The sequence below is a fragment of the Callorhinchus milii genome, unplaced genomic scaffold, assembly GCF_018977255.1.
Source record: "Callorhinchus milii isolate IMCB2004 unplaced genomic scaffold, IMCB_Cmil_1.0 Scaffold2, whole genome shotgun sequence".
Lineage (NCBI taxonomy): Eukaryota > Metazoa > Chordata > Chondrichthyes > Chimaeriformes > Callorhinchidae > Callorhinchus > Callorhinchus milii.
In genome coordinates this window covers 24,631,216-24,643,850 of record NW_024704743.1, presented here as the reverse complement: position 1 = coordinate 24,643,850, position 12,635 = coordinate 24,631,216, and the positions used below count along the sequence as shown (strand labels likewise).

Here is a 12,635-nt window from a genome sequence, read left to right as displayed (position 1 = left end):
GTCTATTATTGACAAAACAGTTGGTTTACACCATTATATGCCAATGTAAAAAGGTTTGCCTTGTTCCTGACATTGTCCTCAAGTACAAATTATATTTTTGTTAATCCCACTGGAAAGTCCACCAACACTTCTTTATAGCTGTTCCTACCTTCAGTCATTTTTTGTATCTTTGTCATAATCTATCTATAATGATAATAATTCTTGCATTTGGTATAGTGCTTTTCACAATAGGAGGACATCCCAAAGGACTTCAAAGGATATATTGTAAGGTGGAGTGGCAGTGTGTTTTTTGTGTGAATATTTGGACAGTTGGTCTCAGTCCAAAGGTAACTTCTTTACAACACCACATTGCTAGTTTAAGACATATATTTATAATAATAATAATCTTGCATTTGATACAGAGCTTTTCACATCTTCTCGACGTCTCAAAGCGCTTCACAGAATAATAATAATAATAATAATAATAATCCTTGCATTTGATATAGCGCTTTTCACGTCGGGAGGACGTCCCAAAGCGCTTCACAGAACACACTGTAAAGTGAATTGACTGTATATTTGTGGGCGAACGCGGCAGCCAATTGCACTCAGCAGTGTCCCACAAACAGTCGTGGATTGAAAATGACCAATTTATTATTGTTTTTGGTTTTGAAGGAATTCTTATTAGATGTGTGGAGTTAGGAAACTTGCCCAAGGTTTCACCCTGCCTGGAATTGAACCCAGGTGTCTCACTTGCAAGGCGAGTGCTCTAACCACTGAGCTACAGGACTCCATATTTCCACCTCATTTAAAAAATTAGAAGTTAGGATTTGCAAGTTGGCCATGTTGAGCAGCATATTGAAGGAACTAATAATAATAATGATAATAATCTTGCATTTGATATAGTGCCTCGTCACATTGGAAAGACATCTCAAAACACTTCACAGGATTTACTGTGAAATGGAGTGACTTGTGTATTTCAAGGCAAATGCAGCAGCACAATTGTGTACAGCAATGTCCCAAAAACAGCCATGAATGAGTGACCAATTTTTGTTGGCCAGTTGAACTCCTTCTCCTTTTGAATAGTGCCATGGGATCTTTAACTTCCACCTAAACAGGTAGATGGGACCTCGGACTAACATCTCATCCAAAAGACAGCACCTCTGACAATGCAACCCCCTTCCGCCACACCACCAGCACTGCATTGGAGCATCATCTTAGACTATGTGACTTGACACGAGATATGAACCTACAACCTTCTGACTCAGAGACCAGAGTGCTACCACTGAGCCAAGCTGAAATGAAAAATTAGTAATATCATAAATGTCAAATGTACTAAATGTCAAACATACTATCTTCAAGGACTGTACTAAGTAGGACCAAAGGGCACTCTGGACATTCTCTTCTATCTTGAAGGACAGCAAGATCCCAATGCAGGTTAAGCTTGTGGTGTATAAGACATGTATCTAACTAATTCTACTTTATGGTTATGAGATCCTAGGGGTGCAATGGAGGGGTTTTCTTTTGCCCATTTGCAAAGTTCAGGATCAAGCGGTGAGGTGGATTTGTGGCAAACAGGGCAAGTGGCTGCAGGGAGGGAGGGCACCGGCTTACAATGACCTGTTGTTGAGGACCCTGGGGGTGAAGGCATAGTGGGCATGTCTATTTGCCAAGTCCCCTCACACAAGGACCTGGTGCTGAGTAAGCTTAGTAGGCAGCAGTGGACTTGGACCTTGAGAACATCAGGGTGCTGGCACATCACAAGCTGTCCTGTTAAGGTCCTCCCACCATGCTGAAGGGAGATGTCCATCAGATAGCTGATGAGGAAACTCTGAGGCTTGAGATGTCAACTGCTGGAAGGAGTTACTGGAGTCTGCTCAAGCTTCATACGTCCATTGCTCAATGGGTAGGAATATGTGTGCCTGAGCTGTGGGCAGGAAGGTGGTAGTAATGCTCTAATGCATTTCATGCTGAGATGTGTTGCCCACTGGGAAAGACACAAGTTTCTGGGACCTGCCATCCTCCTCGTGAAGCCTCAAACCTGCAATTGTCAGATGTCAAATGACCAACTAATGAGGGGGGGTGAGGGGGTGAGAAGTTGAACTGACTCCTAGGTGACAATGACAAGGATGCGGAGACAGAGAGAGTCCTGGTCACAAATGGACAAAATATCATTTGTCACTTTGACCAGGGCTGTTTCTGTGCTGTGGGCAGAACAGAAACCCGATTGGAGGTGGTGTTCATAGAGAGAGAGGAAGGAACAAAGCTGGGAAGCAATGACTTGTTCCAGGCATCAAAAAACTAAATACCCAACCCTGAGCAGAGAATAATCACACTTGGCTGAAGGCAAAGCAAATGTACTTGGATCAAAATGTTACAAATATGAGAAATAGGAACAACCTTCAAGTCCAATAGATACAAAACATTTTATTCTTTGATATTATTCGATTGCACCAGCAAAGCACCATACAAAATAAATGGATAGTACACCAATGTAATCAATTACATTGGGTAGTATGCGTTTAGCAATTTTAAAGGAATACCCTATAGGCTGTGGATTCAAAATTAACTGAACAGGACATATTGGTAATCTTACTGGCAAGTCCTTCCCCGATACTTTCCTCTTTCCCAGGAACTAAATTGTTTTTCCGCAATAATAATAACAATACGATGGGTGGCTCACAATTAAGGTATGTGTGGGGAACACCGTGTTTGCCTCACTTGAAATAGTGACCAGTTTGCTGTCGAGGACTCACTGGCCGGTTTGTTGCTTTGAATAAAGACTTTAGGCAAGACAAAAGTTAATGGGGATGCCCTTTGTGCCAGCAGTATGCCCAGAAAATTATTCTAATAGATATGATGTTGGGAGGAAAACCAAAAGGGAGAGATTAATATGGCCGTCAACAACCAACAGTTGAGTTTGAACCTTTACACTCACTGGAGAATCCTTTTAATTATCCTGAGTACTGATTCCACTTGAAAATGCCTCCTTAAATATCCCATTTATAAATGTCATATATATATTAAAAAATATTTACATATAAAAAAGAATGAATGGCTAGATTCCCAGTACATTTTGCACTTGCATTACGACTATTCTTTTAACCAGATTTACATAAACACTGGAAATGTTCTTAATTGTGACTTTTTTTAAATCATTCATTTAGTATTCAAAATCAATAGGAAGTACATAACAAAAATCTATTTTAAGTGGACCGATTTAAATTTCTGTGGGAGTCTGCTGTCTCTATTTAAAATACAGCAGTGGAGGGATTGATCATTAAAAACATGTACTGTAAAGGGAGAATGATTTAGCTTGGACTAGGATTTTAGATTTAACATCTGTTTGCAAAATTGTGAAAGCATTCTCCTGACTGTCATTCGACACAGAGTGTTAAGTGGGATCAACATGATGTGCTCATATAAAGGAGTGAATGGGAAGTGATATTGTACATAGGATACCTATCCTTTTCTCGGGATGTGTTCACTTGGAAAATAGACAGCACCGCAGCATTTACCAGGCACGTTTCAGACATAAATCTTCACACTCTTGTTTGGTGTCAAATCGGTTCCGATTTCCTCTACAACCACTAAACCAAAACTGTTGGCATCTTTTTAATTCTTGATTAAAGAACCATTTCAAAATGTAATTCCTGCAATTACCTTCATCCACATTCAGTGCACACACATCTGAAAAGCAAACAAGTTTTGTAAATGTCATGTTATTTGGCTACCTTTAAATTAAGGATTAAAAGGACTATACAGCTGATTCTATTGCTGCATCTGACTTATGTATTGAGTAAAGGTCAGTTTGAAAATGTACCTCAGTGTGGGTAATGTAAAATAATGTAATGGGATTCATTTGGACATTCTTAGTTGTTTCTAGCTCAGTTAAAATAAAACAGAGGAGGGTGAGGCTGTTCTGCATTCACAAGTTCACAAGCTTGGTTCTGATGAAGGAGACCCTTAGCCTATCTGATCTCATCCCTCCAGCACACCCACCTAAGTCCCATCACAGCATTAAGCTGCTTTTTCAATCCCATTAAAAATGTTATACACCTCTATGAGGTCCCCTCTGTGTTGTCTTCTCTCAACACTAATTGTTGCTCATAGCTCATTCCTCTAACACTGGGGATCATCCTCATTTCTCTCATCTGTTCTGTCTCTAAAAGTAGGCAGCCTCTTAACTTAATAATAATAATAATCCTTGCATTTGATATAGCACTTTTCAAATCGGGAGGATGTCCCAAAGCGCTTCACAGAACTTCACAGTAACCAGAACTGTATGCAATACTCCAGGAGCAGTCAGACCAGAACATTTTCTCTTTTATTTGTTCTCCATTTTCCCTGTAAGGTCATGAGACTGAAAACACTAAGCCAAAAAAAATTATGGAAACAACTTAGAAAGAAAAATGGATCAGGTGGTTGCTCTATCCAGGAGCACATATCCTGAATGAGATACCTTCCACTAAATGCTTAGCTAATACAGAGTTTTATTTAAAAAAATATTTTGAGAAAATATACAGATTTATTATTTTGCACCTACCATAACTATTGATGTCATCTCCATCTTCTATATCTTCTGCCATCTCCACTCTGAAATTAAGAGATAGTATGTTATTCAATGAAAATGATGCTTACAATCATATCATGTTTCTAAATGTTGTATTGGATGTCTACCGAACATACTGCTTGAAACTAGGAATCGTTTCTGGTTTTCCAATTGCATCTTGAGATTTTATTTGTTGGCGGCATTCCCTCGCTAGAGCTGCAGGTGGATAACTGTTGATTCCAGCTGTAACATAAGTAAAATATATTATACTTAGGCAAAGATAGCATTACAGTAGAAAGCCACACTAATTGGGCAAGAACCCTTTGCAGATAAGCACATAGTGTGTATGATTGAACAGCATGCAAAATACAAATTGGCTACAATGCTAACTAAAATATTGTTCCATCTCGTTATCATACCACATTCTCTCTCTCTTTGATTGTTTTCTCTTTTACTCTGTATTTTTCTGAGAACCTGAGAGTTTCTCTAAAGTTCTAACTCTATATCACTAATGTGTACCCCTAAAGTCCTAAACTGTTCCCTGTAGACACTGTACGCTGTTAAAATATAAAGATTTACCTTCATCAAAAGGCAAAAAGAATGTCCTACTGGCGCATTGGTAGCAGGATGCGTGGAAGCCTTCTGGGATTGCATAAAGCATTCTCAAGAAATTCTACTTCACGCAGGTGATTCTTTTTGTCGGTATCTCATAGACTCGTGTCCAACGTCTTCATTGGAACCGTGCGGATAAATGGTGTGTGGGTAAACAACATTGTTCTCCCATTAAAAATACAGCAAGCTTATACTTTTCCTTAATTTCTGAAATCAGTGGCATATTTTTCACAAGATGAAAGCAAATTTCCCTCTTCCCACTGTCTCCAAAGTTCTTCCCTTTCCTGAAGACACTGACGCAAGTTTGCAGTTAAAAGAACCAAAGCGATCCAATATTTCAACCTGGTGTCCCTTATTTATGTGCAACCCTGCAGAGTTAAAGCCAACAGGCCATCACTGCTGAGCTTATACTGCTTTCATTAGGCTGGATGGGTACTTGAGCTGGGTATGGGAACCAAAATAAGTCAGGAGGGAAAGGCATGAGACTTGCCTTTCGAAGGAAAAGCACAAAGGAGGGACACAGGGATGGAGTTCCAGAGAGCGGGGACAGAATGGTTGAAAATCCACCTGCCAATGATAAGGGTGGGGATATGAGGTAGGCCAGTGTTCACTGGAAAAGGGAGTGGCTGAGTCTGTAGACACAGCTTTGTTTACAAAATCATTCCATTTAAGTTAGAATGAACCATTGTTGTCTAAACTGCTGCCTTTATACAAAAGTCTCATTCGAGTATGTAATGCCTATTGATAGTTTCACCTACAAATGTGTTGCACTTACTTGCCAGGTTATTCAGGAAAGCCAGTGCAAACTTCTGTGCATATCCCAGTTCAGCCTCCAGTGCTCTGTCCAGGCGAAGTAAATGTTGCTCAAAAGGAAAACTAGCAAAATTCTTCAGGATCGTGCTATTAGTTCCCCTCCCAAGGGCTAATGCAAACATTACAAACCCTTTACATTTGGCTTCCCGTGAAACTTGCATTAACTTTTTCTTGTCCAAAATATTTGTTTCCCCTGAAAAGATTGTAAAAATAACCTTGTACTGTTTCTGATCTGGAGCATTTAAGAAAAAGTTGTTCAAGCTCCACTCAATGGTATTGGCAATGCTAGAGGAGCCGTCCACCTTAAACAATGCGTCTTGGACGTGTCTCTTCTTTATGGATTTTGTGGGATAATCCAGAATCCCAAACTCCAGGTTAAACGGATCATCCCCAAATTTTGGTGCGTAACCTGGTGTGTGTTGTACCAGAGCCACCCTGGGATGAGGCATAGAGTCCTTTGACTCTGAGGTACTTAGAAACGTGTCAAACATTGAGCTCAGGAAATGCTGAACTGTCCTCGATTCTGCAGCATTCAGTTTTTCTAAGTCATCAACAACAAAAGCCATGTCCAGGCTTAATGGTACAGTAAGCGATCGAGGGGCTGATGAACACGAGGCATCTGGGTTACACTCATCTGTGAAAGAAGATTACATTTCTGATGTTAAAATCACATTCCTTTTAGTTTTAAAAAAATATTGCTTGCTTGGGTTACTGCCTTTACCAGTTGGGTTAAGATTTCATGCACACGTTCTTGATATCACTATTGGTTTTATGCAATACATAAGTGTTAAAGTTTAGAAATAAACCTTTTTAAAAAACTGCACGGGAAATAAATATTTGGTACGTTTCAATCATACCATAGCAGAGTCTGCATAACCGGATATTTTGCAGCATTTCTCTGGAGGATTGCATCTGCCTGGGTAGGACAAACACTGCAGATTCCTCCCCACCTTGAGCCTTGATAAAATGAATGGGAAGAAAAATGCAAATTTAGAAACATAATTTTTGCATAAATTGGATTGGAGTTGGATAAAGAGTTAGGTGACCAGTGACTATTCTCCGGGGATTGCTGGGGGGAGGGTGGGTTAAGTAAGAGTCCTTGGAGCTGGACTGGCTCCAAGGTGACTTGCTTGGCAATGGAATGTCGGAATCAAGCTCGTGGAAATTCCAGTGATAGATTGCTGGAATAAAATACAGACTCTCTCCCTGGAGGAATGCTTCCTGCTTACCTAATTGTGGAAAGTATTAAGCGCACGATGCCAGTCTTGGTAGTCCAGTTCCTGAGCCAGGAGGGTCCGCAGTATTCCAGGGCACTGCTGATGACAGCACAGCCAGCCTGGCTCATCAGCAGGACCTGGGGACAGGAAGTCATCCCACTCAGCTCCTGATAACCCTGCAAGTCAAAGCCCTCATGGGTAGAGTGGTCCTAGCTGGACAAGCAACAGGAAAGCTCGCTAGCCAGCAATATCAATGGCAAGCTATACGGGTTTAGCTGGTTAACCTCCAGCAGTACCCCAACACACACTCTGGGGTCCCCAAGCCTTGGCTTTTGCCATCCTGCGCTTAATATTTCCCACAATAGGTAAGCAGGAAGCATCACTCCAGGGATCTATCACTGGAATTTCCATGTGTAGGTGCGATATATGGAATTCTCAGCTTGGTTTGGATACTCTTAAGCATGAGCCAACATATGGCACAATAGGTCAATTCTTTGGAGATTTTTTGGCTGCATTACTAGTTGTTTCTGGACTATAACAAATGAGGGGAAATCGTTTCACTTACCAGAAAAGCACTCAGTACTTCTGGGACTGCACTGAAAGAAATAACAACTGGAATAATATTGGAAGCTTGTAATATCATGGCAGCTGTGGAGATCGCTGTGGTGTCTGGGGAATCACCATTAGTGATAAACACTGCTATTTTCCTCACAAGTACACCATTACGAACACGCTTAAAAGTGTTTCTTGCCACAAACATCATCACAGTGTCAATCTTCCGACTGCCGGTAGATCGTTCGTGTTCTAGTTGTTCTATTTTGTCCAGAAGCAGTTTCTTTTTCTTAAAGTCTGAAAATCTAATAGAAGTCTGTACTGTGGTGTTGGATGTAACAACAGACACGCGGGCACCAGTTGGACAATTGCTTTCAGCGATGTTAATGTCCTGCAGAAGAGTCAAAACTACTCTCTTCATTCTTAGAAACACGGCTTGTGTGACATCTGCAGACACGTCTAGAGCAAACACCAGCTCGGTGGGATATGCAGGACATCCTCTTCCTGCTGATACAACACACACACACACAAAATATCAATATTAACAAAAGACATTCATTCAAATTAGCAAACAAATTCAAAGGAATGGCAAATGGCTTATAAAAAATGCATTTAAGACTACTTACTCCGTGAACAGCAAGCTGTTGGAAAGAATGAAACAGAAAAGATGTTAATGATCAGGATCTACAGTGTAAATACACTTCTTTTTTCATTAATATTGGTTCTTCTGAAACTGACAGAAAAATAATTGTTGAAGGTTTTCTATGAGGCCATGTTATACGTTTACCTCATAATACAGGGCTAAAAACACCTTTCAGTTAGGGGAGAGAGAGGGAAATTATTATTTTTGACCATCCTCTAAACCCAACAACTTGTGAATGTTATGTTAATTGTTATTTTAAAGAAATAAATAACCCATGAGCCTGCACATTTAAAACAATGATATACAAAAAGTAATGAAGAAGTTTGGTGCAAGCATTGGCACAAGACTGCTTGAGCCAACATCAAGAGCTACCCGACATTCACCTTTGCTTGGATGAGTTTCACCAGCTCTTCACTACTCTGCAGTAGTTTTCAGGGGTAAATCGACTGACAAAGATCAACCTGCAAGCCGAAACTTATGGAACAGGCTCCCATGGGGGACACCGGAAGCAGAAAATGTCATTTGTTTCAAGGAAAAATTAGGTAGATTTTTGCCAGAAAATAATATCTCAGGATACAGTATATAGTTTGGGACACAACATGTCAAGCAACTTCCAGGTTGGTGGAAGGTGATAGATTTTTGGTAAGTCATTGATAGATTTTTGGTAGGTTAGGGTATTAAGGGATATGGGGAGAAAGCGGGAAATTGGAATTGAAAGGATTAGTTGAGGTACAGATCAGCCATGATCTAATTAAATGGCAGAACAGGCTCAAAGGGCTGAATGGCCTCCTCCTCTTCCTATGTTCCTAGGTGGACCATGGTCTTCTTTCACCAAGCAAATTCTCATGTTCTTATGTTCTTAGTGGGTGAGGTGGTCCTAGCTGGACAAGCAGCAGGAAAGCTTGCCAAACAGAGCTCTCAATGGTAAGCTCTGGGGTTTCCAAGCCTTGGCTCTTGTCAACCTGCTCCTCATACTTTCCAGAATTAGGTAAGCATGGTCATGGGTTTCCACATGTCAGATACCAGGCTGACCAAAAAAAATGCCACCCTGATAACTGACTGTGACAAAGAATTCCAAACTTCTACCACTGTGTGAAAACGATTTTCCCTATTCTTTGTTCTGGACCTTCCAGTTCTGATTCTAAAACTATTTACAAAACATTGCAAAGAAAATGTGAAAGTATGATAGAGTTTAAAGCTTCCAAAAAGTGTACTTACGGCAGTTATCTCGCACATATGATATGAGGTTGCATGACTGTGATGAAAATGAGAAAAATTAAGGTTTACAAATTAAAGTTTGAATAAAGTCCGCAAATGCAACAACTTGCATCTATGTAGCACCCTTATTATTTTTAATAATACTAATCCTTTCATTTGATATAGCATCTTATCACATCTTTGAGACGTCTCAAAGCCCTTCACAGAATATACTGTAAAGTGAATTGACTGTATATTTTGTGGGTGAAACGCGGCAGCCAATTGTGCATAGCAGTGTCCCACAAACAGTTGTTGATTGAGTGACCAATTTATTATTATTATTTTGTTTGAAAGGAATTACTATCCTCGGAAAAGCGATCCGCCAACCAACTAACAACCAGCTTCCTACTTACTGTTAGGTAAACAGATGCGTGTAGAGTAAGGAAACTTGGCCAACGTTGCACCCTACTGGGAATCAAAGCCAGGTCTCTCACTTCCAAGGTGAATGCTCTAACCACTGAGCTACAGAATTCCACAACCCTCCATTATTAATCATATCTTGGAGCACTTTCACATGCATTAACTACACTGTTTACATGTGCAATGTTTACTTACTCTCTGATCCGCTCGGCCTTGTGGTCCTTTGGGACCCTAAATGAAGAATAAATAAAGCATTACGAATGCATCACAATAAGCACAATTTAAATTTCAAAGATGAAATCTTTCAAAGATTTTGTTTCACACCCCACGGCAAAATCTCAGTCAAGTATGAAACCCGTAGATGACTAGGGGAATAAATATGCAAGTCTATTTATTTTACTAATAATGCTTGTCTAGTTGGTTTGCTTCATTGCGTTTTTTTTCTATTCTCAGTTCCTGAAAGTGTAGGTGTAGAAGGATGGCCATAGGCGTGGTCAAAGAGGAGGGTTTTGAGATGCACCTTGAAAGGAAGGGAGCAAAGGTAAGGGACCGTGGGATAGAGTTCCAAAGGGTGTGGCAGAGAGGCTGAAGGCCTGACCGCCGATGGTGGGGTGGGCTGGGTGTAGGATGTGGAGCAGGCCAGAGTCTGCTGAGCAGAGGGTGCGGACAAGTTGATATGGGTTTAGCAGCTCACAGAGATAGGAAGAAGCAAGGCTATGGAGGGTACGGAAGGTGAGGATGAGGATTTTGCACTCTATCTTCTGGGGGATGGGGAGCCAGTGGAGATGGGAGATGACATGAGCTGCAGAGTTCTGGATGATTTGCAGCTTGTGGAGGGAAGAGTTGGGAGTTGGCGTAGTCGAGCCTAGATGTGATGAATGTGTGGATGACCTGAGGGGAGAGGCAGTGCTGGAGCCGGGCGTGGATGTGGGATGGAAAGGGCAGTTGAGGGTCAAACAAGACACCAAGGCTCCGGACTTGCTTCGTGAGGTGGAGTGTGCATCCCTGGATGGTGATGCTGCCAGTGCCTGAGGTGTGGAGGCGATCACAGGAGCCTCGGTCTTGTTGATGTTCAAACTGTAGAAAATTAGCTCTTATCCAGGACTTAATGTCTGACAGACATTCTCTCAGGACAGCAGTGGTCTGGAGTTAAGGGTGGAGGCGGATAGGTAAAGTTGGGTGTCATCTGCATACATGTGGAAGGTGACCCCGTGGTTACTAAATACCTTCCTCTTCCCCTTCCTTTCCCCCTTCCACTCCATAAAGTGCTTTAAAGTGATGGTCTTGGATGTGGGATGAAAGCAGGGTAGACTTGATTGTGATGCCCCAAGTGAGCATCCTAAAAGCCTGCCAACCCTCACTGTTTGGATCAAAAATGAAGATTGACCATTTGGTCAAGGCACATTCATTGACTGTTCCCCGCATAAGTGAGCATCCTCAGGAGAGGAGACGACATTCTTCTTATCTATGTTCTTATATGCAATATATAGTTTGTGGAATCCACCAAATAACCTCAAAATCTACTTGATCTTCTGAGGATTTAACCAATCATAGTCATTTAATGCACAAGAAGCCTATGGTCTAAAATACCGCAGTATCAGTCACTTCTAACAGTCAGATTTGCCTTATTTGACTTGGGACTGTATGAGTTCCAAGTCTCAACCTACAACCTTCTGACTCAAAAGTAATAGCGCTACCAACTGAGCCAAGCTAACACAATGCATACTTCTAGAAGCAGTTACAGTTTGCTTAATAATCCAATGAATCAATAAGAAGCAAAAAATAGTATCCCTTTCATTGGTAGTTAGTTACATTGATACTTTCATTGAGTTACCTAATTCTGGAAACCACCTGTAATTCCCTCCATATACATATGCCTCAACATCTCGCAAATAAGACTTCACTGGCTTCCAGTATTAAAGCAAATTCCAATGCTTTAACCATACAGTGCAGCAGACATACAGACTTTCACAAACCTAACTTCATCTCCTCCCATCCCATGAATTTAAAACAGACCTTGATTTATGTTCAATGGGTTAAATCTGTCAGGTAGCGGCAAAAATTGTATTTAAAATGCGAGAAAATGCAAGGCCAGGCAGAAAACACAAGACCAAATACGACTGATGCGAACTCCAATATGACAAGAGGAAAGTTTCAACTGCCCTGTATCAAAATTCAACTAATATCAAGAGCGCAATTTATCAATTAAGCATTTATCAACCAATAAGACTAAATGTCCTAAGGTGATTGTGAAACTAAGATATGTGGGGAATTTTTTCTTTTTTAAAAAATTGTGTAGATTTTCACATGTTCATTGAAATAAATCCTGAAAAACATGCAATAAATTTGCTCTGAGCTACAGCATTGATCACTCTGGTAAACAGTTATACCATGAGTTGGAGTGATGTTCTATGTGACATTTGCATCTCATTTTCTGATCCTCTTTATTACTTATGGCACTAAATTAAACCATCCAATGTGTCTGTGGATCTTACCGCTCGTCCAGGACCTCCAAGAGAGCCAGGATCACCAAGGTCACCGGCATCACCAGAATTACCCTGAAAATGGTAAGAGCATCACAATATTCAGAATGAAAATGCTCTCAATGCCCTCAATGAATATCTGCAAGCAGTAATGCATTTATGAAGACAGA

At 40.8% G+C, this 12,635-nt stretch overlaps 1 protein-coding gene across 1 annotated transcript in view; it reads right to left on the bottom strand.

Moving 5' to 3' along the window:
- Positions 1–2,383: 2,383 nt before the first annotated feature.
- LOC103176248 (collagen alpha-6(VI) chain) overlaps positions 2,384–12,635 on the bottom strand; it is a 62,902-nt gene continuing 52,650 nt past the window's right edge. The window contains 10 exon segments of the mRNA XM_042332026.1: positions 2,384–3,666; positions 4,523–4,572; positions 4,657–4,771; positions 5,916–6,587; positions 6,811–6,910; positions 7,736–8,229; positions 8,349–8,363; positions 9,584–9,620; positions 10,178–10,213; positions 12,478–12,540. Coding sequence (XP_042187960.1) covers positions 3,491–3,666; positions 4,523–4,572; positions 4,657–4,771; positions 5,916–6,587; positions 6,811–6,910; positions 7,736–8,229; positions 8,349–8,363; positions 9,584–9,620; positions 10,178–10,213; positions 12,478–12,540 — 1,758 coding nt within the window. The 3' untranslated portion in view covers positions 2,384–3,490.